The sequence below is a fragment of the Cyphellophora attinorum genome (assembly GCF_001299255.1).
Source record: "Cyphellophora attinorum strain CBS 131958 chromosome Unknown Contig9, whole genome shotgun sequence".
Taxonomy (NCBI): Eukaryota; Fungi; Ascomycota; class Eurotiomycetes; order Chaetothyriales; family Cyphellophoraceae; genus Cyphellophora; species Cyphellophora attinorum.
Window position 1 is genome coordinate 766778 of NW_017253237.1, and position 23624 is coordinate 790401.

The 23624-nt window shown below is 53.0% G+C and overlaps 10 protein-coding genes across 10 annotated transcripts; 4 read left to right on the forward strand and 6 right to left on the reverse strand.

The window, feature by feature from the left end:
• Positions 1-86: 86 nt before the first annotated feature.
• On the reverse strand, positions 87-584 carry AB675_9306 (uncharacterized protein; the record flags this gene model as incomplete). The annotated part of the gene is made up of 1 exon (XM_018149828.1): positions 87-584. One exon carries the CDS (start codon positions 582-584, stop codon positions 87-89), a length of 498 nt encoding a protein of 165 aa, XP_018001566.1.
• Positions 585-1129: 545 nt separating this feature from the next.
• AB675_9307 (uncharacterized protein) lies at positions 1130-1516 on the reverse strand (the record flags this gene model as incomplete). The annotated part of the gene is made up of 1 exon (XM_018149829.1): positions 1130-1516. The coding sequence occupies one exon, from the start codon at positions 1514-1516 to the stop codon at positions 1130-1132; it is 387 nt and encodes a 128-aa protein (XP_018001685.1).
• Positions 1517-2477: 961 nt separating this feature from the next.
• On the reverse strand, positions 2478-3581 carry AB675_9308 (PWI domain-containing protein; the record flags this gene model as incomplete). Its single annotated transcript, XM_018149830.1, has 6 exons — positions 2478-2690; positions 2730-2863; positions 2913-3078; positions 3126-3290; positions 3337-3427; positions 3478-3581. The coding sequence occupies 6 exons, from the start codon at positions 3579-3581 to the stop codon at positions 2478-2480; spliced, it is 873 nt and encodes a 290-aa protein (XP_018001695.1).
• A 548-nt stretch (positions 3582-4129) lies between these two features.
• Positions 4130-5933, reverse strand: AB675_9309 (LETM1 domain-containing protein mdm28, mitochondrial; the record flags this gene model as incomplete). Its single annotated transcript, XM_018149831.1, has 3 exons — positions 4130-5212; positions 5261-5354; positions 5401-5933. The coding sequence occupies 3 exons, from the start codon at positions 5931-5933 to the stop codon at positions 4130-4132; spliced, it is 1710 nt and encodes a 569-aa protein (XP_018001442.1).
• A 1050-nt stretch (positions 5934-6983) lies between these two features.
• Positions 6984-10716, reverse strand: AB675_9310 (Structural maintenance of chromosomes protein 1; the record flags this gene model as incomplete). The annotated part of the gene is made up of 4 exons (XM_018149833.1): positions 6984-7001; positions 7083-9092; positions 9212-9579; positions 9615-10716. The coding sequence occupies 4 exons, from the start codon at positions 10714-10716 to the stop codon at positions 6984-6986; spliced, it is 3498 nt and encodes a 1165-aa protein (XP_018001647.1).
• Positions 10717-11424: 708 nt separating this feature from the next.
• AB675_9311 (uncharacterized protein) lies at positions 11425-13026 on the forward strand (the record flags this gene model as incomplete). The annotated part of the gene is made up of 1 exon (XM_018149834.1): positions 11425-13026. One exon carries the CDS (start codon positions 11425-11427, stop codon positions 13024-13026), a length of 1602 nt encoding a protein of 533 aa, XP_018001584.1.
• Positions 13027-13450: 424 nt separating this feature from the next.
• On the forward strand, positions 13451-14525 carry AB675_9312 (Deoxyribonuclease Tat-D; the record flags this gene model as incomplete). The annotated part of the gene is made up of 3 exons (XM_018149835.1): positions 13451-13486; positions 13544-13721; positions 13780-14525. The coding sequence occupies 3 exons, from the start codon at positions 13451-13453 to the stop codon at positions 14523-14525; spliced, it is 960 nt and encodes a 319-aa protein (XP_018001435.1).
• Positions 14526-17483: 2958 nt separating this feature from the next.
• AB675_9313 (Tyrosine-protein phosphatase SIW14) lies at positions 17484-18194 on the forward strand (the record flags this gene model as incomplete). The annotated part of the gene is made up of 1 exon (XM_018149836.1): positions 17484-18194. The coding sequence occupies one exon, from the start codon at positions 17484-17486 to the stop codon at positions 18192-18194; it is 711 nt and encodes a 236-aa protein (XP_018001511.1).
• A 481-nt stretch (positions 18195-18675) lies between these two features.
• Positions 18676-19266, reverse strand: AB675_9314 (MICOS complex subunit mic19; the record flags this gene model as incomplete). Its single annotated transcript, XM_018149837.1, has 1 exon — positions 18676-19266. The coding sequence occupies one exon, from the start codon at positions 19264-19266 to the stop codon at positions 18676-18678; it is 591 nt and encodes a 196-aa protein (XP_018001337.1).
• A 534-nt stretch (positions 19267-19800) lies between these two features.
• AB675_9315 (putative RWD, RING finger and WD repeat-containing protein) lies at positions 19801-23208 on the forward strand (the record flags this gene model as incomplete). Its single annotated transcript, XM_018149838.1, has 1 exon — positions 19801-23208. One exon carries the CDS (start codon positions 19801-19803, stop codon positions 23206-23208), a length of 3408 nt encoding a protein of 1135 aa, XP_018001387.1.
• Between the last annotated feature and the right edge of the window lie 416 nt (positions 23209-23624).

The following is a 23624-nucleotide window of genomic DNA, read 5'->3' on the forward strand; positions in this document are numbered from 1 at the left end:
TAAAACATCACCAGGTCCAACCATGGTGAGAGGAACACAAACCCAAACGAAACCAGAAACAACACAGAAACCCCTACCGGCAGACCTCAATCCAGCTTCCAACACCGAAAACTAAAGAACCCAGGCAACACCCCTCCACGGAACAAATTCGCCTGGTTCGCCGTCTTAAGCAGTTCCACGCCTTTGGTCACGATCATCCACGGGAAGTTCTCTCCGCAGCTATCGCTGTTGTACACTTTACAAAACGCGCCGTAGTCCGGACTGAAGGAGAAATCCTCAAATGGAAAGCTGTACTTGGACACCCAGGGCATCTTCTCGCACACATCGAGACCTTTGACTTCTTGCCGTGTGCATGGCCCTACGAAGCCGGGATTTTGGCAGATGGTGTATTTGGGCGTTGTCTTGGATTTGGAGGTGGCTGTCCCTCGGGGTTCCAGGGATACTGCGTCTGGGGTGATGTCCCCCGTGGTGCGGTCAAAGCCCACGTCGTCCAATGATTCGGCGAAGCCGGCGGCAGTCTCCTCGGAGGTGGGCAGCGAGAACGCTAGCCCTGCGATTATCAAGAAGATCGAGAATATTTTCATGTTTTTGAGTCAAAGTCGAGTCGAGGGTAAGTGATACGTATTCTATCGGAACGTTGATGGTGCAGACACGCCGTGCGATGCACTAGGACGTGGTTTCACTTATCGACTACGGCACTGTCGCAACTACAATACTAAGCTCTGGACAAAGGTGTGGGACTGGCCAACTAAGAGAATGGCTTTGTCTGGCGCAGAAATACAGAATCCTGCGAAGAACAATATGAAGCCTCGTCGATCACAGGACAAAGGAACAATAGCGTGTTGTCGCAAGGCTGGCATTTTCGCTTTGATGTCGGTTACGAATGTTGTCAGTGGCGAGGCAATAGTATGGCGCTGCCACGATATCGCCCTGCGAGCTCTTGGGGAGGCTGGTCAACCTAAAGGTTTCTGAAGTTTCGACTTCTTGGTGGTCTGTGCGTTTCCTCGCGCATGGGGCTATCCTTGAACAACGGTAGGATCTGGCACTCAATTCGACCTCTTCACTTTCCCCGGCGATCAGCTGATGTCTACACCTCTTCGGAGGTCAAGGACTCCTCCTCATGCGTCCTTCAGGGCAACAAGCACCAAATAGCAATCGGCGCAACAATCTCGATAGCAGTAATCGTCTTCACCAATCCTTCAGGCTTGTAACCATACTTCATGCCTGAGATCACCCTACCGATACCACCAAACACATATCCCCATCCGACCAGCTCCACGGGCACTCGACGAGCAGCCAAGTCGTTGGATGCCCACCAGAAGATCGCGCCTGTACTGGCCCAAACTCCCGCCCAATACCGCAGATGACTGTCCGCGAGTATCTGTGCCGGCGTCTGTGGACTGTAGACGTCCTTGCTGGTATTCGAAATCATCCGGGTGGGAATGATTGTGTTTAATGTGCCCATGACCATGGCGAAGACGCCGGCCCCTTTGAGGACGATGGGCAGGTAGCTCATCGTGTGCTGCGTTGTGTTGTGTTCCGCGAAGTCTGGTAGGTCCGAAGGAGCTTCGGAAGAATTAAACTTGGTTTGATTTCGATCTGTGCTTTATGATTTACCTGGGGAGGGTTTCGTATCGTATGCCTTTCTTATAAGGCAGCTGAATACGAATCGGGGTTAGTCAGCCGGATGGTTTGATGCTCCTTTTCACGGGTGGTCGTGCACAAGCTGCTTCGTTGCGAAATTGCGTAGCATAATTGCCAGTCGACCTTGTGCAGCGCACTCAAAGTGTTCCCGTCGTGCGGTTGCATTATTTTTAGGATGCCCATAATATTGCGGATTGTTGTGGTCTGATCGGTCTTAGGGTGGCCTCCGCACGTACATGAGTATTTTGAAGCCGGCTGCATCCCGCGGTCTCGGGGTCTCCAAATGCTGTGGGTCAATGAGGAGCCTGCTCATCATGGATTTTCCATGCCAGGGCGGGCTCTGCAGTGGACGCGACGATCGCCAAAAAGTGCATCATTCGCCGCCGTCACCATTCGACGCTCCATTACGGCCGTTATCAGCTTCCGCCGAGTTGCTCCTTCGAGCCTTCTTCTGCTCTGGAGATCGCGTGGAGGACACTGAGCTCGTGTTGCGTCTTCTTCGATTCGGTGGATCCCATCTTCTCTTTGAACGCCGACGCTTATTACCCCAGCGGCGATCACGACTGTGGCTTCGACTCCTGGATCGACTTCTACGCCCACTCGAAGCAGATGAGCTGCGACTCAGACGACGCGCATCCCGGCTTGATCGAACAATATCCCTACCATGGCGTGCCCGGGCGGCCTCTGGCGTTCGAGAACGTGACCTGTCGTGTCGTCGCCGGAAACCTCGCTGTCCTGTACGACGGCCGTAAGCTCGCGATCGGGATTCGGAACGAGATCGTGATCGTGACCGTGATAGGGATGTAGAGGGCGACCGACGTCTGCGTCTTCGTCTAGATGGACTGCGGCTTCGACTTCTGGATGCTGATGCCGAAGATGAGGGACTTCGTCTTCTTCTGGGTGACCTTGAGACTGTTCTGGCCTGGGCGGCCTCTGTGTCCTTTTTCATCGTCACGTCTCCGTCGCCATTCGCCCTTCGGTATCGTCCGGCCTCGTCGTTTTCTGGCGTTCTTGAGCCGTTCCGATTTGGCGACCGACTGGAGGATCTACACGCTTGTTGTCAGACCGAAAGTCTGGTCTCGTACTAGAGTCAGATCTGCGTCTCCGATGGCCATCTCGTCTGTGGTCTCTGTCTCCATCTCTGCCACGACCACGCCCTCGCGGAATGTACGTGTCCGTGTCTCGACGAAACGTCTGGTCATTGCGGTAAGGTGACCTTCTACGAGGTGATCGATCTGTGTTTCTGGAGTATGACGGCTCGTAGTCACCTCGACCACCTAGGCCGCCACGCCCTCGGCCTCGCCCGCGACCCGAGCCACGGTCACCACCTCTTGCAGCTCGCTCCTGTTGTCGTAGATCGTTCATGTGCGCCTCCCGGGATTGCTCGAGATCTCTTCGTGCCGCAGAGTCGTGTACCGCCTTCTCTGCTTGAACCTGGTGTCGTCAGTCGTGGCAACGTGTTGGGAAGAATTGTGACAGACCTTCTCCTGCAAAAGCTCGAGTTTCTTCGCTTCGAGAAGCTCCTTGGGCACGCCTTGAGGGTTGGACTGAGCGCTCAGGCAGAGGTTCCACAGCTCTTTGCAGAACTTGGCTGCATCCTTGTCAAGAAAGCCCGTAAGGGAAATTTGGAGGTCTTTGATGTCGGGCTGCTGTTGTTCAGTACTGGACTTTGAGGGCGGTGCACCAACTCACGAATCTCGTGCCTTCGAGGAGGTTGAAGCACAGCTCAATCACAATGTCGTCCTCATTGCCGAGTATTTCAGTGATCTTGCCGGCGATCCACCTGAGCATTGTGTCAGCGAGTAAGTCTACCGTGGTAGTGTATCGGCGTACTTCTTCATAACTTCGACATTGACCTTCTGCATGTCCACCTTTTGGTTGAACTCCGCCGGAAACTTGGTCTGCGCCCGCAGCTTCTGATCCACAGAGGCCGCCATTTTGACCAAACCGCCAAACACTCCCGTGAAGTGCCCCCAGACGACTGTAGTATAAACGATCGTGGACAAGAAAGGATCAAGTCGAGGCAGGCCTTCGCCCGTTGAAATTGCGGGCAAACTAACTTTCGGGCGGAAAAGTTTTCCGCAGAACTTGCCGCACAAGGTCGGGTTCGTGAAGGAGCAACCACATCCAGTGCAGCTTGCTAATGTCGCGAGTGGGCTCGGCGAGATACCTACAAGAACGCAAGAATCTGGTGTTCAAGCAAAGGGCTCCAGGAGTACGTCTACATGACGTATTGTTGCCACAGCCACGGCGTCGTCGTTGGATCTGAATACCTGGACCCGGCTATCCAGTACATAATTCTGAGTAGTAATGCAGATGGTTCTGGTGCCCGCCCGGACCTGCGCTTTTCTTGGTCTGCGCTGATAGATACACACATCCATGCACCGTCGTACTGAACAAATGATTCTGTCTTCTGGTCGGAAAGCGCTCTTGCGCTATGAGATGAGTTCGTGAAATCGCCAAATGCCCGCAGCTTTCCTGCCCATCACTCCTTCTTCGTCTGCTGCTCCTGCTTTTCAGCTTTCCGCGTCTCGTCCATGCCTTGTGACGAGATGTCCTCCTCTGCCTCCTTGGCCTCGGCTGATGCATCGGCCTTCTTCTCTCCTCCTTCTGCTTCTGCTGCCGCTTTCTTGGGCGTCTCATCAATATCCTTATCATCTTTCGGGCTCTCTTTACTTGCGCCGTCTTCGTTCTTGCTGCTCTCAGCCTGCTTGTTTTCTTCTTCGATCAGCTCCTGCTGCTCCTTGAGCACCTCTAAGCGCTGCTTGTTCGTCGCGGCGCCCTCAGCATTGTGCACTTCCAGCTCGATTTCGTGGAACAGCTCTTCAGGAATCGAGGAGAGGACGGCCTGCAGAGCCTCGATCTGTGAGTCGATTTCGGAGTCCTTGCCGGAAGTGTACATATAGGCGTTTGACAGTACCAGCAAGGTGGAGGGAATGTTGTATTTTAGACGAAGATCCAGCCACATCTGTAGGTCGTCGCGAAGTTTCGATGGCGACATGCCGTGTGTGCGGAGCCCTCGGCTGGCACAAGCCATCTGTAGTTCGGGCACTGACAGTGAGTCGACACCTTCGTAGCTGATGGCCTTGTCGTCGCGTTTGATCTGTCGCATCCGGTGACGGATCTGGTAACGGAGCATGGCGTCTGTCCCGAAAGTGTTCAGATTCATATATTTACACATGCCGACAAGCTGTGGCCGGGACAGGTTGTCGAGTGTGAGGTCGTCTTTGAAGATTTTGCAGACCTTAATGACGTCTTCCTTTGTGGGCGATTCGCCGGTAGCGCGCACTTTGCGGAAGAATTGCTGGAATTCTTCTTTCTGAGCCGATGCCGAGGATATAGGAAGGCCAGACTCTTTCAGACTGTTGCGCAGGAAGGAGGATACGTTCTTTCGGGTCGCTCGTAGGCGCGATGCTTTGTCTTCGCGCGACTGTTGCCCCTCGTAGGTGGAGGGCAGGAGGTTGGGAAAGATTTTCAGCGCAACTGGTAGAAGAAGTTCGGCAAAGGGGACGATGACGAAGGCGGAGAAGGGGACTAGACGGCCGAGGTCCTGGACTGTGCGTTGAAGCTGCGTGTGTCAGTGTGTCGTCAGCTATTAGGGGTGATGGCGGGTTACCTGTCTGTTCTCCCTTCTGCTTAGCTCGTATCCTGCCGCCATCCTCAATGCCAACTTAGAAGAGATCCTGACTTCGGTGGCAAGCAACTTGGTTCTGCTGAGATTAGCATCGACGCTGTCACTTGAAGCGAAAGACGAACCCATCGTAGTAATGCTGCGCCTCGTGCTTGATCTTCTGCCACAAGGTCTTCTTAGGTCCGCCCGCTTTGGCCAAAGCATTCTCCTTCTCCTCCTCTTTCGCCTTCTTGGCTGCCAATTCAGTCAAGGTACTGGCTTCAACAGCTTTCGTCGGCGGCACGTCTGAGGGCTTCGAGGCCCCTGGTGCCGCAAGAACTTCTTCGCTCTTCTTGAGTTCCTCAATTGTGGGAGTGGCGGACAACTCGGACGCTTCTTGTTTGCTCGATTCTTTCGGTAGAGGTTTCTTAGCCTCGTCTAAATTGAAGCCTGGAGGCGGACCGCTGGCCCCCGAGGTTTGTGAAGATGATGTCTCTGTAGCGTAATGCCGCATAGGGATGGCGATCGCAAAGGCAGTAACCTCACGATTCAAGCCGGACAGTCGCTGCCGAGGCGTCAACGAGTATAGTGTGGACGAGCCTACGCCGCGAGAGGAGAATTGCTGTAATATTCGTCTAGAGGCGGCACTGCTGCGGGTGATCTGAACTCTCGCCGCCATGTTGGGTGGCTTGTTTGCCGCCGGTTGGGCAAGGAGTGTTGTGGCGGAGGCGACGGGTTCGAATGAGCGTTGGAATTGAGGTCAGGATAATACGCGTTAACGAAGATAGGATTAAAAAGAAGTGAACTGAAGTTAAGATATCTGCTGGATGTCCGTAGCGGCGAGAGAGGTACACGTTGAAATTCAGGGTTTGGCGTTCGGGACCGCAGGGAGGTTTTACAGTCCGCGTGGTTTTCGGGCGGCCTTCAGCCCCGAAACCCACTCGGATTTACCGGTCTTGACGATAAAGAAGGCGTCCAGGCAACTACACAACCTTCATTGGAAACCTTGACGACGAACTTGAAGATCGTGCTACGGTGCTGAGGCTTTCGGTACGACTTTGCTGCCATATTTCCCACATAAGTCAACGTTCAGGAAATATGCAAGTCGCTGCCGTCCTCTCTGACCTGAAGTCGCTCGCTGCCTGTGTAAGTACAGCCGGTCCTTCTTGCGCGGATTAGACCTCCGGAATTGCTACTTATTCTACGTCAGTCTCCAGAAGCGGCCCGTGCACTTGTCACGGTACACCAGACCACAACCGCTTCGAGGGACCAGACCAACAGACCGACCTCGCAGCAGTCGTCTCCTGACAGCAGCGTTGAAGCTGTTGACGGAAGAGACCCTGACCTTGTTCGGGCGGCGACACTTATCGACCTGCACCAATCAGTCAAGCTCAACTACGAGGAACATGGACTCGATGAAGATCTCCTGCAAGGCAGAGAGGACGTGAGGCGAATACTGGCTAGTCTTGGGTCACGTTGAGGTTATGTTGAGGTCACAATGATTTCACTTTCACGATGATATCTCGAGTTCTGGCTCCATGCACTGATTCGTACAAACTGTGATCCTGGCTCCTCCTCGTCACATGATGCCTGTAAAGGCTTTGTCTAGATCTTAGAACACACAGGGGCCGCCCCATCATTATTGTACAGCAACTCAGCTCAGATCAAGGTCGTCATCCACACATACAGGTCGTTGCAGCTTTTTGTTTGGGGAAATTGATCTCATGGTTCAGTCGTATTTGCGCAACTAGACTCATGTCAGCATTTGTCCCTCCAGCTCCAACAGGTGCTCGAATAATAACAAATCTTGAGAGACAGGATCACTTACATCAAGCGTCAATGCTCTGCTGCTATTCCCACCCTGATCACGATAGACTCCAACCAGCGCCTCACTGCCCTGGAAAAAGCCTGTCTTCAGACTGATCACAATGAACTGCATCCCGGGTCCTTTATGCCCACGCACATAGTTCACCAGCTTCGCCACATTGGCGTTGTCCAAAGCCGCGTCTACCTCGTCAAGCACGAAGAATGGCGAAGGCTGATAGCTGTGAATCGCGAAGAGCAATGCTAGGGCGGCCATCGTCTTTTCTCCGCCGGACAGATGCTCCATGTCGCGGAATGTCTTTGCGGGCGGCATGGTCTGGTAGTTCACTCCCGCCAGGTAGGGCTCTTCGTCATCTGCAGTGAGATAGGCGCGGCCGCCGGCGGTGTATTCTTCGGATTTCGTCAAGTCGGCGTAGATTGGCACGATCTGTTCCGAGATGTGGCTGAAGGCCTTCTGGAAGAGATCATTGCGTTTGGTGCGGACTTCTTCGAACGCATTCTTCTTTTCCGTATACCTCGAGCGCGAGTTCTCAAACTCTTGGTCAGTGTCGCGGAGCCGCTGCTGCACGGCGGTCAGGCGCTGAGCGGCATGCGCGTTGGGCTGCATCTTCTCTAGAGCCGCGTTGAGTTTTGTGATGTTTTCCTGAAGCTCTGCGTCAACTTCGGGGCTGAATTGTTCTTGTAGGTCGGAGTCAAGGACTTCGAAATCGGGGAAGATGCCGTGATCGGAACCGGCGTTGCCTGCTTGGAGTGCGGATTCAGTCGGATCGTCGTCGTCATCTACGTCCATTGCATCGGGATCCTGGTGTTGCATTTCGTTGATAGGAAGGGAATCAAGTGTTGCTGAGCTTTCCAAGAGAGGAATCTCGATGTTTTCGATCTTACATCTGCGTAAGAGGGCGTAGCGTTGCTGTGAGACTCGTTGCATATCACCTTCGTGGTTGGCGATGGATTTCAGGGTCCCATCCATTTCTTTGGTCTTCTTCGCAACTTCTTGCTTGTTCTTGGCGAGGGTTTGACCCTTCGTCTCATAGTCTTCTTGTAATTCAGCGAGAGCACCATTCAAGTCCTGCAATTCGGCCTCCAATGTGTTCAGGTCGTCCTCGATGCCTTGCTTTTCGCTGTTCAGCTCGTCGATGCGATCCCGGTCGCGTTGCTGCTTGTCCAGTATCGCGCGTATGCGTTCGTCGATTGTTTCCAAGCGCATCTTCTCGTAGGAAAGCGTTGCTTCCAGCTTAGTCTTTTGCTGAACAAATTCCAGCTTCTTCGTGGAGGCTTCCTGTTGCAGAGAGCCTTGCCGGGCTTCGTAGTCGCGTATGTCGTCAAATCCGTGCTCGGCACAGAATCCACCGAAGACCTCGTTCTCGACCTGGATAACCGAGGCCTCGTAGTTTTGGATGTCATCGTCAATCTGTTCGAGCTTGCCTTCTAGATCACGCATCTGGGGCTTCTTGTTCTTGACCTTCTCTTTGATGGCCTTTGCCTCAGCTGCCTTTCCTTCGATGTTCCGCTCAAAAGCTGATTCCTCCTCCTCGGCTGCTGCAAGTCGACCCTCGAGTCCGGTCAGATCCGAGGTCAAAGTCTGTTCTTCTACTTGATGGCTTCTCTCCTGAGGGAGCGCCGACATATCATTCATCAGCTTGTCTTTCAGCATGTTCAACTTATCGAGCTCGGCGTCATCCCATTTGCGAGTATTTGATTCGCGGCCTCGGCCACCAGTCATAAGGCCTCCTTTGTGGATGACATTGCCATCTAAGGTGACTGCTTTGGCATCGACTTTGCGACGGAACACTAGCTCTTTAGCAATATCCATGGTGTCACAGACTATGGCATTGCCACAAGCCGAGGAAATGGCTCGAGCCACGTCGTTACCATAGTCGATAGTGTCAAGAGCGGGACGCATTCCCTTGTGCATGCCCTTGAGGTTAGGATTGGCGCTCCTCGCCTGAATGGTGTCCAGGGGAAGGAACGTTGCCTGGCCAGAGCGATGGTCTCGCAAGTACTCGATGCACGCCTTCGCGGTGGCCTCAGTGTCGACAACAACGGAATCGAAATGTCTCCCGAGGACTACCCCGACGGCTCCTCATACTTCTTCTGCTTAGGCTTGCAGAGCTCATGCACGCGGCCTCTCACGCCCGGGTAGGTTCTCTTCAGCATCGAGATAGTCTCGCGCATGGCAAGTTCTTTCTGGGTAGCTCTTCGTCCGTCGTCGGCCTCAACCAGCTTTCTGAGGACGTCCTGCAACTTCTCCTCTAGCTCTGTCTTCTGCCGAGAGATCTGCATACGCTTGCCCCTAACGGCATTGAGCTCCTTTTTCTTCTCGGTGATCTCAAGTTGCGTCTGCTTGACGAAGTCGGCAACGTTTGCCTTACTCGTTCGCAACGCTGACAGGTCGTTCTCGATGGCCTTCAGCTTGAAATCTTCGGTCTCCAGGTCGTTCTTCAGATGCTTATAGTTCGCTTCGACGGGAGCTCGGTCGGCTTTCAGGCGGTTGATTCTGCCTGATCTGCAGAAGCACGCTTGTTGACATCCTCACGCAGTCTTGAATATTGCTGCAACGCGGCAGCGGACAATTGACCACTATGTTTGCCAGTATCTTGATCCCACTTCTCCTGCCATCGAGCTTGTGCGCTGTCGACCTTTTTGATCTGCTTCTCTAGGTCGTCTACACTGGCGGCCTGTGTCGATCGTTCCTTGTTGACAGTGTTTATGCGTGACTGGTACTTGGACAGAGCCTTATTTGATACAGAAATCTGCTCATCGATCGGAACGAGGGAGGAGTGCTTGTCCTCGATCTCTGCTTCTTTCGCCTTGATTTCTTTTTCCGCCTTGGTGACAGCGCGGGCGGACTTCGCATGCTCGGTTTTCGCCGTGTCGAGGTCCTTCGTGTACTTCTCAATGCCTCGCTGAAAGTCCTTGAGCTCGGCTTGGAATTTTTGAATCTCTGCGCTCGATTCTTCAATTTGACGCTGCAGATGGAACAATTTCCACAAACTGTGAGTGACAATCGCCTCATCGCGCTCAGCAGCCTTTTGAACAAACTTATCTGCTTCTCTCTTCTGCTCTTCATACTGCTTTTTCTCGGAGTTGATGCCCCGGCGGCGATTCAGCTGATAGGTCTGCTGCTCGGCGGCTTCGTCCGACTCGTCCTTGAGCTTGTCGTATTCAGCCTTGAACTCGAGACTGCCGGATACCTGCTCAATGAGCTTTGTCAAGTCCTGTGGCTTCTGAATCGCAATCGCTTCGACGTCGCCTTGGAAAACCAAGAAGTTGCGGGCCTTGATGAGAATATTCTCTGTCTCGAGAGATTCGTTGTACGCCTGAGCGGTAACGACACGCTCATTCAGACGATATTCTGACACGCCCTGGTTCGTGATAGTACGCTTCCAGCGTTGCTCTTCTCCAGCGTCGTCCTCGTACACGGCCATGACCCAGGCTGACTTCGGATCGTTGCGCTCCTGTGTGCCGTTGACCTGGCTACCTTCTTCTTCCTCATGGTGGCCGTTCACGCCGTTCGTCGCAACGTCGCCATTTGCGACTGACTTGCGCAACACTCTGCCTCGATATACCAGCTCTGACAAGTGTGTGGATCTCAGATGGGCGGACTTGATGCCTAGCACGAAGGATATCGCATCCATAGCGTTCGACTTGCCAGAGCCATTGGGCCCGATAATCGATGTGAAGTAGCATCGCCGAAGAGAAGACTGTGATGTCCTTTGTATGACTTGAAGTCTGCACTGCATGAGTTGACTTGAATGAGCAGACCGCAGTGGTGACTTACTGTACAACTCGAGCCTGATGAGTTTGCCCATCTCGGTGAATCCCAGGTGACCAGCAACGCTATGCTGAGTCGACTCGTCGTCGCCGCAAATAAGTGTTGCTCTTTCCCTCTGTTGCGACGCAGGCTAATCCGAGGCTCGGGCTTTTGGTAGGCGCGTCAACGCGAAGACGCGATCCAGGCTTGGCGGAAGATCTACTTAGGCTCTTTCAGGCTAGAGTGTTGGTGTGTGGGCCAATGATGTCAGCGATTCAGCGCATGTCATTGCTGCAAGATGCTCGTGTGGTGGGAGACACCTTTCAAGAATAATGCACTGTCATAAACAAACACTCTTGCCCTCAATTACGTTACCTTCAGTCGTTCAACCCCTCCGAGCATCTATCGACTATTGATAGGACCTACGACTGCGATAACAGGACAGCCTTAGTCACTCAGTCACGCGCACTCCCGTCCTTGTCTGCTGATACAGGGACCTGTTGCCTTTGGGTAAAGGTAAAGGCCTACCTAGGCAGAGTCGGATACCCATATAAACCCCGCGGAGCCTGCAATTCCATTGCCAGTCACAACCATGTCTGCTCCGGTAGATATACCGAGATCAAAGACAGAGTCCTCCCTGGACGAGCACAACACTTCTTACTTGGGCACATCCGTCGATAGCGAGACCATGAACCCGCCAACACCCGCGCTGACGCCGGGCTGGACCTCGTCCACGCCCGGCAGCCCGGCTCTCCTGTCGAGATCGAACTCTTACTTTGGCAGTCAGTCATATCACGAGGACTGGGAGACGCCGTTGGACAAGTTGACGTTCTTTGACATCTTCGATAATCTGGCACTACCCTCGAGACTAGAGAAGCTACAGGCCACGCTGACGGATCAGCGGGAGAAGTTGAAACAGAGACGAGAAAAGATGGCAGCAGGCGCTGCTACAGAGTGGCGCAAACGAGTTCCAACTTCCGAAGAGCAGCTGGCAAAATACCGCTCCCGCCTGAATAAATCGATGCATGGACTGAATAAGAGGTGGAGCGAAACTGTCACGATCTCTGTCAAGGAGAAGACTTCCTTCATTTCGGCAGTTCTGAACGTCTTCATAAGTGGCTACTTGATTGGTGCTGTCCCGGATTACTTTTACTACTGGTTTACAGCGCAATTATGCTACTTCATGCCGGTCCGTCTCATTACCTATCACCGAAAGGGCTATCACTACTTCCTTGCCGATCTATGCTACTTCGTCAATCTGCTAATGCTTCTGACGATCTGGGTATTTCCACGGTCTAAGCGCCTGTTCATCGCAACCTATTGCCTGGCGTACGGAAACAACGCTGTGGCTATAGTCATGTGGCGGAACTCGCTCGTTTTTCACTCCATGGACAAGGTGGTGTCTCTCTTCATTCATATCATGCCACCCGTTACATTGCACTGCATCGTCCATTTGACGTCGAAGGAGGCCTTGGCAGAGCGGTTCCCTGGAGCATACAGCATCAAGTACTCCTCTCCGGACTCACCAGTCCATTACTCTCTGCTATCAATGGTCTTCTTTGCCTCAGTCTTCTACGCCGCTTGGCAATGCTTCTATCACTTCTTCATCAGCGTTCGACGAGCTGAGAAGATTGCTGCGGGCCGACCAACATCCTTCACTTGGCTGAGGAAGTCATACGCTAAGACATGGCTTGGCAAATTCGTGCTGAACCGAAGCGAATCACTTCAGGAGCCTACCTTCATGCTGATCCAGTACCTTTATGCGGTCCTCACAATTCTACCCTGTCCCGTTTGGTTCTGGTATCGATGGCCGTCAGCGATCTTCCTTCTCACTGTCTTCACATGGAGCATCTGGAATGGCGCAACCTTTTATATGGATGTCTTCGGCAAACGCTTCCAGAAAGAACTCGAGCAGATGAAGCGGGACGTTGCTAAGTGGCAGGATGCTAATGGGATGCTCAGTCCACCATCGCATGCCATGGATCATTCTGACGAAGCTGGGCATAAGAAGCGCGCGAGTCTGGACGGCCTGTCGATGTTGGATCAGCAAGGAGAGGCGAAATCGGGTGATGTGAAAGCTGCTGCTCAAGGAAGCAGCATGCTTGCTTCAGGTACTGATGCTGCTGTCAACACAGGGGCAACAGAGCGAAGAACGCCAGGCTCGCTGTTGGGTATACCTTCGGCTAGCAAGTAGATAGTCAGTACTACTGAATTCAGTGATGAAGCATGGAGTAGGCAATTGGTTCCATATATTGACTACGTCGGGTATCGTGTAGTACTACTTTTGAAGACTTTCAATTGCCAAGCCAGATCGCCAGTCCTCCACACCGAGTACTCCTTGTCTGCAGCATCACAACCACCCTGTAACACGGATAGTCTATTCGTACATGCTTACCCATCTACAGTTGAAGTCTTTGGCTGCGCAGCGATCATTGCTCAGAGCGTCCATCGTTTCAGCACCGCAGCGCGCGTTAGACCCGTGTAGGTCACTTCACTCCCCGAGCAGACAGCTTCGACACACACCATCTCGTCACGCGCGCCGTTCGCTGGCTGCAGCATGGCGCGGTAGCAATCAAGCGCCGACCTCTCGAAGGCATTTCGCGGCTCAAAGTTACACTATGGCTTCACAGAAGCCACCTTTACGATACATTGATGTGAGCTGGTACTTCTGACAGCCGTGGCTTGGCATCTAATACTGAAGCATTTCGTAGATCGGCATCAACCTGGGAGACCCCGTTTTTCGAGGCATCTACCACGGCAAACAGGCTCATGAGGATGATCTCAAAGATGTTGTACAGCGGGCCTTGGACATAGGATGCAGGAAAATGATGATCACGGGCTCAAGCCTGAAAGAATCACATCACGCTGTCGATTTGGCACGGCAGTATCGTAAGCATTCTTTGCCACAAGAGCCCTCAGCGAAGTCAGTCATTCTGATTTCTTCTAGCTGGAATATGCTACGCTACAGTAGGAGTACACCCTTGCTCGACACAAGACTTCGACAACCACCCCAGAGGCCCCGATGGCCTCATCGATGATCTAAGAAAGCTAGCCACAGATGCCAAAGACGTGGTCGTCGCATTCGGCGAGATCGGCCTCGACTACGACCGCCTGTTCCTTTCGCCCAAGGACACCCAGCTCAAGTACTTCGAGAAGCAAATGGCGCTGGCACTCGAGCTCCAGCTACCACTCTTCCTGCATTCAAGAGCCTGTCACGAAGACTTCGAGCGCATCATGCGCCAGAACCTGAATAGCCTCCCGAAACGAGGCCTCGTGCATAGCTTCACCGGCACGCCGGAAGAAATGCGGAGTCTCGTCAGCATGGGCTTCGACATCGGCATCAACGGCTGCAGTATGAAGACTGAGGAAAATCTTGCAGTCGTGAAGGAAGTCCCACTGGAGAGACTGCAGATTGAGACTGATGGGCCGTGGTGTGAAATCAGGGCTTCGCATGCTAGTTCGGCTTTCCTAAAGGATGGCGGGCCGACGATGCCGAAGGGAGTGAAGAAGGAGAAATGGGCGAAAGGCATGATGGTGAAAGGGAGGAATGAACCTGTCACAATCGCACAGGTGGCACATGTTGTGGCCAAGGTCAAAGGGGTCGATGTAGAGGAGGTTTGTGAGGCGGGCTGGCGTAATTCGGTGCGAATGTTCGAGCTCGGCGAAGTCGCGAGTCGGTTGGCGACATCCTGACATGCATTCAGAGCCTTCCATTCCCTGGCTGCGAAGTACCTATGTTGTGTGTCAAGAACCTGTACAGCGGCGTCCCTGGCCCAGAGTTTGGAACAATTCGTTACTGCCGACTGACACTCAAGTGAGGCCCATATCAAGCATGCCCAGTTCTAGTATCTTGGCTGATGCTGCGAAAAAGGCACCCATCGCGCGCGGATTGCTGTGGGCGGCGAATAATAATGGGGTTTATGGATAGTTGGCTTCGGTGCCAGTGCGCAACACCACCCAGACCTAGTAAGGGGAGTCGGAAGGAAAGTCTTCATGATCATGCAGGTAGAGTGTATAACCTCCAGGCGGGTGATGACAGACTGGGACTATCTTCGTTGTTGCCGCCAAGTCTCCAAGCCGGCGTTCTGGCATTGACGAGGACCTCCGTATGAGCACCAGCCGTGAATATCATTGTCGCCACTCCTGCTGCCTCTTTAGTTCACGGCATCACTGTATACATAGTCGTCTTAGCCACCCTAGTATGAGCCACAGCTTCTGCGTGGGTTGGCCATGATCCATAGAGTGTAGTCTCCCTATCCCACGAGGATGGAACCTCAATATGTCGCCACCCTGTAGTATGCTTCCACTTTTTCGCATCTTCCAGAGTACAGCTGAACCTTGGATCATTCCAGTACCAGTCTGGACCTCTCGTCAAATCTGAGGGGTCAAGTGTAACGAGACCTTTTGTTTTGGGATAGCAGACTGTTTTCATTTCGGGCCATTTTTCCCTGACTTCGAGCATGGATGTGATTGTTGATTGTGCATTTCTGAAGGACACTTGGGTTGGCATCGACTGAATTGTCGTGGGTGCCAGATTGGGTGGCAGTGAAGCGGCTACCTTGTTGGGTGCGCCGGTTTCAACAGCAGGGGTCGGAGACAGGATTTCAGCCTCGGATGTGGCTGGCGATTGGACTGGTATGCCATAAGCTGTTTTCGACACCAGCGCCAGGAGGGCCAACAACATCACGCGAGATGAATATAACAAGTCGCCCATGTTGACTGATTGATGCTGCAGATGTAGCGTGGGTTGAATGTAGACTAGGAACGTTCCAAACCGGAAAGGCCTGCAGTGTGTTGACGAGTTTTACCTGTAGAGGAACAATCCGCAAGGCACGATACCACACTTGACAGAATCCTCTTCAGATGGCTCGAGAACGCGTACAACTGGCGTTCAAATGTATGCTAGGTGTGAGCGAAGCCAGATCACAGTAGTCCAGTTCTTCATGACGCGAAACTCGTCGCCGCAAAGAGCCAAACCTACCCTTTCGGCTGAAGTCCCTCTCATCGGCGAAGCCTCGACTGACATCAGTCCGACTTCTAACACTGCTAGGACGGGTGTCTTATGCGCAGAAAGCGTGTATCTCGAGAGTTCACTGCGCACCAGCTGGCTTGATTGCCTTTGGCTGAACCGAGCTCCGAGTCTGTAGCATTGCCATTTGTTGCGCGCCTCATTGCTGGCCACGGTCGGCGAGAAGACTTGAGCGCTGTACGCGATCTTTACCTGTGAAAGCCGCAGTTGCGCATCGGGGGTGACAGCAGCCTAGGTCATCGTCCCGATCATTGTGCGTACCTACCTGGCCAGTTCGTACCAGTGGTCCTCACACAAACGACACCTGTACTTGAATGGCCTCGAAACTCATCTCATGCATGAGTTAACAGTCTTAAATCCGGGAGGTGCGGGCCCTCACTTCGGTGACATGTGCCAGATGACCAAGCTCGTGCTCACAAAGCCCAAAGTCCAGACTTGCCAGTGCGAGGTACTATGATCAACTTGCTCAGGATCAAGCAACTTTGCGGAACATAGTTCTGCGATAGCAACGAAGTACGCGGAGGTGGTTCAGCCTGCACATCATTCGAGTAGTTACCTTGGCCGAAGGCAATTTAGGTAGTCTCTCACTGAGTTGCGGGTCTGCGGAGGGCTCCAAGGCATTTTTTTGATGCCTGAATGACGATAATAATGCGCTCACGATTTCACGAAAGCCGCTGTGGCGCTCATCGCTAAGCCCGAGTTTCGTGAATAGTCATCTCCCCAATTTCTAGCTTGGGACACGTTTGACACGCGCCCCAAATTTGTTCGAACACAAAACCTCAAGCCTTTCATCTGCTCTCTTTTCACAAAGGGAACATCACTTCAACCTCTTGCACCATTCCTCGACACCTACGCGATTTTTACTTCTCCAGAAACCACAAGTCGTCCGGGCCCTCAAAAGACGCTCTCAGCGCCCTTGAGCCAAATCCGAACCTCGAAAATGCCTGCTTTACCAGACATCAGACAATGCCGTCTCATCAACGGTAGATGAGTGTGTCTCATCTTCTGGGATAATCCTCGCCGTCATCCTGTACACGTCTGCCGACCGACGACGGCCGGCATCACCATCTGCATTTTTGATCCTCGCTGTCCCGCAGCAGAGGACCGCTTACACATAGTCTATTTCCTAGACTCACCTAATCAGACTGCTTCTACGGTCGATTATCAAGATGGCTCTTTAGCAGCTTCATTGGAAGCCGACTAGATCGACTACTGCTGCGCAACGCCTCCTCTTCATCTGCATTTTTTTCGAGCCTGATTTCGTGTATCGAAGGTCACGTGGTCAAGGTACTCTCAACTTGAATTGTACGATATCTATCATCATTAATCATTCCCGCTCGGCTATTCGGAGCTATCAACCAATATCACGTCCATCCAACCGGCGCTTGCTGCCCTGGGGTGGCCTTTGCCTTCTATCTTCAAGGCACCTGTCTGTTTACAGCCTGTGCCAAGCCTACATAGCCTGTACAGCCCTTCACGCAGTCACCCATACATCCATCTGTCACGGGAACAAGAAGGCACCAGCAATGGCTTCGAACCTGTACAAAACACAATCTCCTGCTTGGAGCGCTGCTCTAGCTTCCAGGCTGGCCGGGATCGATTGTGATAACCACTCGAGGACCATGGAGGACGACAAGTCGCAACCACCTACGCCGGACAATTCTGGATATCCCGTCAACTTCAGAGTCATTGCTCCACGCTTATACAGGTCGTCTTACCCTCAGCATGAACACTTCGCGGTCCTAGGGGATCTCGAGCTCAAGACAATCGTAACGCTGGTGCCCGAGGATCTTCCCTTAGAATATGCCAACTTCATCTCGTCCAATGGCATAACTCATCACCACATCCCGATCCTCGCCAACAAGGACGAGAAAATCTTTACTCCGAACGAGACCGTCGAACAAGTCCTAGCTCTCATGCTCGAGCCAGCCAACTTTCCAATGCTTATACATTGTAACAAGGGCAAACATCGGACAGGCTGCATGACGGCCTGCTTCCGTCGAACCACGGGCTGGCCCCTAGAGGAAACGATTGCTGAGTACGTCAAATACTCGGAACCGAAATCGCGCGATCTCGACAAAGCCTTCATATCGAGATTCGACTCAGCAGGGCTGAAACCTCTTGCGTATGATCGCGGATATATCGGAGGAGTGTATGGGCCTCATGTGTTTACTAGCACGCATTCCAGCATTTACAGCAACGCAAGCATCGAGACAGATACAACCATTGCGTCAGAAATTGCAAAATCAGGCCCAAAGAACGAATATCATGAAAAGGCCTTTCGACAACGAGATGCTGATCTTGAGAGCTCACGGCTTTGGTCGCACAAATGATGGATCTCCGGACTCGGATGCAATTGTTGAGCATGAAATGGAGTTTCGGAGCAGGGTAAGCTCCAGTGCTTGAGCATGTGTTGGAATATTGAGCCACATTGACCAGCGGAAGCGAGAGTAATGCCACAAAGACTGATCGTGGAAGGTCATAGTCTGTCGTTGGCCCAAATCAGAGATGAAAAGCAAGGAGAGACCATGGCGTCGATACACTCTGGGAAGCTACAGTACCAAACATCTGGGTAGGACCATAACCTCTGGTGGTTGCATGGGGTCACTGGAATAGATAATACAAACATGCATGAAGCAGCCTCCTATCTGCTTTTGTACATAAAACCTCACGCCTTTACAGCGGGATTGTCTGACTACCGTATGTGGGCGTCACTCTTCCACTTCTACACTGAGAAGCCCCCGAGAGTGCAGAATGCTGCCAACGCCCGGTGTGTTGCGATGCCCATCATCCTCCGATGGAATACAGCGCTCCTCAGAGAACTCTTCCAACGAATTCGTCCTCTAAACGTCTTACTTCCCGCTTGAAGATCTCAACTTCCTTCCAGCAGTCCAAAGGTCGCCGATCGTTTACCCGCAAGCACCCAATCACGTCCTCTCTGGCCGTCTCTAAGGACTTCGGCAGCTCCTTCATGACCTTCCTCTGACCCAACTCCTTCTTCAACCGCTGTATCTCCTCCTGTACCTTCTTGCTTGTTTGACCATCTTTCTTCGCATCGCCGTCACCCTTGTCGCCGCCGATTGACTCTGGCAGCTTCGCTTTTACGCTGTCTTTTAACGTAGACTTCTGCTCAGGCTTTGGTTCGTCCTCTTCGACACTCAATATCTTCTTCCGTGCAGCTTCCACGGCCGAGTCTTGCGAGCTTTGTAATCTGGCGAGCTCTTCATGAACACGTTGCGCGATGTGTAGGTCCAGGCTCTTTGCGCGCGTTGAGTTGGTCTCGGAGCTGTTTGCTAAGCTGTCGATGAGTTCGGCGGAGAAGTTTATGGGTGTCGCGGCTGTGAAGACGTGTTTTGTGCTGTCGGCTGGGCTGCCAGAAGCAGCAGAGGATTGTGACTGGCCCATACTGGGTCAATGGTCCCGTAGGACGTGCGCGCTTTGGTGGATTTAGCTGGGGAGCGCGGATCGAAAATCGTAGAGGGTGCAATTGAACTCCTTAAAGCCTGAGCTGGCGGAGCGGTCGGTGGCGAGCGAGACTCGGTGCTTCAGTCCTGACAAGTACGCTGCAGGTTCAGTGTGAAAAGCACAATACACGGTACAGCAGGGCTAAGCTTGCCCGGGTGCGCATTGCTAGAACTTGAAGCGGCAGATGTTGAGTCGAAGCTCCTGATTGGGCAGCGACCAGAGATGTCTTGGCAGGAACCCGACGACGAAGGACGACAGACTCGTGACAATGCTCCTTCGTTGGTCGCTCTGCACCAGCAACTCATCATCGTGCTGAGCGTATAGATTCACGTCGCACACTGCGGAGGAAAGGCGGTCGCTCGACGCGAAGGAGCGACGTGTCGAACATGAGGTGTCGGAAGAGCCAGTTTGGCTGGCGACAGCCCCTACAACAGTACTACCACTGCTGATAGTAGCATTACATCTACCTCGACCATGTCCATCTCCGGGCCATCGTCTGCGTTTGATAGCGAGACATTCGGTCAGGATGCCTCCTTCCATCTGGACCAGCCCATCGGATCGATGACTATCTCGCCTTCCGGTCGAGATGTCGCGCTTGCCTCAAAGGAAGGTCTTCACATTATTGATCTGGACTCGCCATACTCGCCTCCACGGCACCTCCCACATCGGACGCCGTGGGAGGTTGCAGACGTCCAGTGGTCGCCCTTTGCTTCGCGTGACTACTGGGTGGTCAGTACTTCCAATCAGAAAGCACTTGTCTGGAATTTGGACGCCAAGTACTGGCAGGATAGCGTTCAACACATTCTTCATGGACACCGGAGAGCCATTACTGACATCAACTTCTCCGCCCACAATCCAGACGTACTTGCAACATGTGCTGTCGATAGTTTCGTTCACTCCTGGGACCTACGGGCACCAGGCCGTCCAGCTATATCTTTTTCGGACTGGTTCGCTGCAGCAACACAGGTCAAGTGGAGCCGGCAGGACGAGTACGTACTCGCCAGTTCTCACGACAAGTTTCTGCGTATATGGGACACTAGAAAGGGTGCCATACCCGTACGCACAGTCGAAGCACACAGTACTCGAATCTATGGCTTGGATTGGAATCGCTTCGAGCGGAATAAGATTGTCACATGCTCACTCGACCGAACTATCAAGTTCTGGAACTGTGACAACGCTGAGGACGTGCCCGACAGAGTCATAGAAACACCATATCCTGTTTGGAGAGCTAGACACACTCCTTTTGGGTGGGGGCTGATGGCGATGGCTCAGCGAGGTAGCAGTAGTCTGCACCTCTACGATCGGAGACCGATCGACGTACCCCTCGAGGATGGTCGAGCACGGTCTGTTGCCACGTTTTCGGGTCACAACGGTCAGATTAAGGAGTTCTTGTGGCGCGCTCGAGGCGGATTTCAGGATGACATCGATCAGCGAGAGTTTCAATTGGTTTCGTGGGGAACAGATAAGGAGCTTCGCCTGCATCGTGTCACACCAGAGGATCTCGAACGTGTCGGCTATGAGAAAGGTGTATCCAAATCTCAAAACTTGAACTTCACACGTAGAGGGGCACGATATGTTACTTTCAGAGATCTACCTGACGAGGCCATATCGCCGGCTGTCACGCCGCGGGGAGAGAGCTCAACTTCTCACAATGCGGTGTCTGCCTTCCGCAAACGCAACAGTACCACAGTCGGAATGAACAAGGTGGCCGTTTCTCAAATCAAGGGCTGGATGTCATCACAACAAAGGTCATCCCGCATTGCTATGCATGGTAAAACGAAAGCGACAGGCGAGATCGATCCCATTGCCTGGCTGAAGAATGTCAAAATCGCCTCCTGGGATCCAGACGCACTGGCAGAGGAGATACGACATGTGGGCGAGAAGTTTCGAAGGGTGCGCTTTGAAGCAGTTGACATAAAGCATCGGAAATTGGTCATGTCTTTGCAAGCACCTTGGAGTGATCACCAAGGCGCAGTATATCTTCGAGTCGACATACGCTTTCCTCAATCGTATCCACGCCATGCTCAAGCTATAATTACATTGCAGAAGACGAGCGCATTAGCCGATGAGATGCATGACAACCTGTCTGCAGAACTACGGGAAATCGCAGCCGTGCACATGGCTCAACAGAGAGGTTGTCTCGAGGCTACGCTGCGGTATCTGCTCCGTGAACAGTCTCTGGAGCAAGTCATTGCCTATGCAAGGGGTGATTCTCTCAACGAGTCTAAAGTCTTGGGCCCAGCCGTCGGAGACGAGGACTCGAGCGACAGCGAGGATGATCAGATTGCAGGACTCGGGGCGGCTGTCGCTTCTGCTGCAGACATTCGGGTGCCATTGGCAAAAGGGTGCGGTGCAGTCTGGTCTGAAACCGGAAAACTCGTCTGCTTCTTCCCACCGAAGCCAAAAGAGCCCGCCTCTGTCCTTACTGGGCTTTCTTCTCATGGCTTGGCGCGTGCAGATACCCGCCGTCTCTTCGAAGGCTTTGGCAAGCTGCACGTTGATTCGCCCATGCGAAGGTCTGCAGACAGAGCGAAAACGGCAGACGAGGATTTCTCGGGCTCGGAGTCTTCTGCAAGTCTGTCAAGCTCGTCTGAGAGCTCGTCGTCGTCATCCGCGTCCGAGGCTGATCTACCAATGTCTTACGCTCCGTATCACAAACGCCTCAACAAGTTTCCTCAGCGAACCCGATCCATCGACTTTTCGAACAGATCCACGACTTTAGCAGGAGCACGTCCAATGACTACAGACGAACCAAAACAGACAATTGTATCGATAATGACCTTAGATGACCTGAACCAAGCCAGCAGATCTCTTGCCGAGAAATATATGGTTATGGGTCACGCTCCAGTGTTGTGTAAGCACAACGCGACCATTGCCAAAAATGCTGGTAGAACGGATTTGTCGGTAGTCTGGGACCTTGCGTCCATGATCTTAGAGGATGAAGTGCCAGTGGAAGCTCTCGAATTGGCCGTAGCTGGGAACAGCAGCATTGTCCTGGTTGCCTGCCAAGCTGTATCCAAGCCGCACAGGAAAGACAGTGATTTGGCATTGAGATCGAAACGCAACAAGAAGTACGATCGGAAGCCAGTGCGGTGGGGCGGCAGCCCACTTGCTTCAACGTATCTGATACCCGCCATGTTCGATTACTTTGAGCGAGTTGCAGACGTCCAGATGTTGGCAATGCTTTCGTGCGCCTTTGCACAGCCTAAATCTACTCCAGAGTCCGTCAGTTTACCGCCCAAAGCGCAACCAGAGTACTTTCCAAGCAAATCGGTAGCAGAAGCCTTCTTCATAGCAGCACGGCCATTGGCTCAATGGCCGACAGCATCGGCTGAGCCACATCCATCCATCGAAAGACTGGCGTCTTCTTTCGAGAACCAAGGTGACCTACGATCCAGACGAGGCACAGCCATGTCCTTAGATCCCAACGCAGCGAGCTTCAGACCAGGGTCAGAGTTGCGGAGGACCTACAGCTCTACAGCTGGCGAGCTGGAACGACATTCCATTGATGCTTCGCTATCGACTTCGCCTGAAGGTGCGCGATCAATGCATCGCGGCATCATGAGCTCAGCAGCTCAAGCCAGTTTATCAGCGCTGACACAATCATTCTCCCACTCACCTCCTACACAGCCCAGCTCTGGCAGCAACGCCGCCTCCAGTCTAAAGAAGTATAGCCCGTCTGGGTCACTGACTCCTGGCTGGATTTCATGGACATCTGGTCATGGTACGCGTGCGTCACGCGCATCAATGCACTATTCCGAGTCTTCGAGTCAAGACAAAGAGGTCAGCTTGCGTTCGTCTGCCTCCATGGCCAACATTCGCAGTCTACGACGAGTGGACATACCACTCCTGAAGTTGGTCGCCGCGATGTCCGGTCGATAGCCGCTTCTGAAGCCTCTGACAGTGCGCCCACGATGAAGCGTAAAAGTGTCAAAAGTATACTTCGCAACCAAGATGAATTCGATATCGACTCTCATGCATCGATGTCTGCCTTGAACCCGGATCTAGCGTGGAAGTACCATGCTTTTCGTTTGGCCTACGCCTCCATACTCGAGGCCTGGAATCTCCCCGTACGTCGAGCAGAGGTCCTCTGGATCGATAGTACTACTTCTGCGACTGCTTTCTCGCCGGCCACGTCAAGTCCGACCAAAATGACGAGAACGAGGTCAACTGTTGAACACGCTGATATGAACGACCAGGGTCTTCATGTTCGACGATGCTGCACGGCGTGCGGCAACAGTCTCACACCGATTCAGAAGAACTTCATCGCCATAGGGTGGGAGTGTACAAGTCCACAA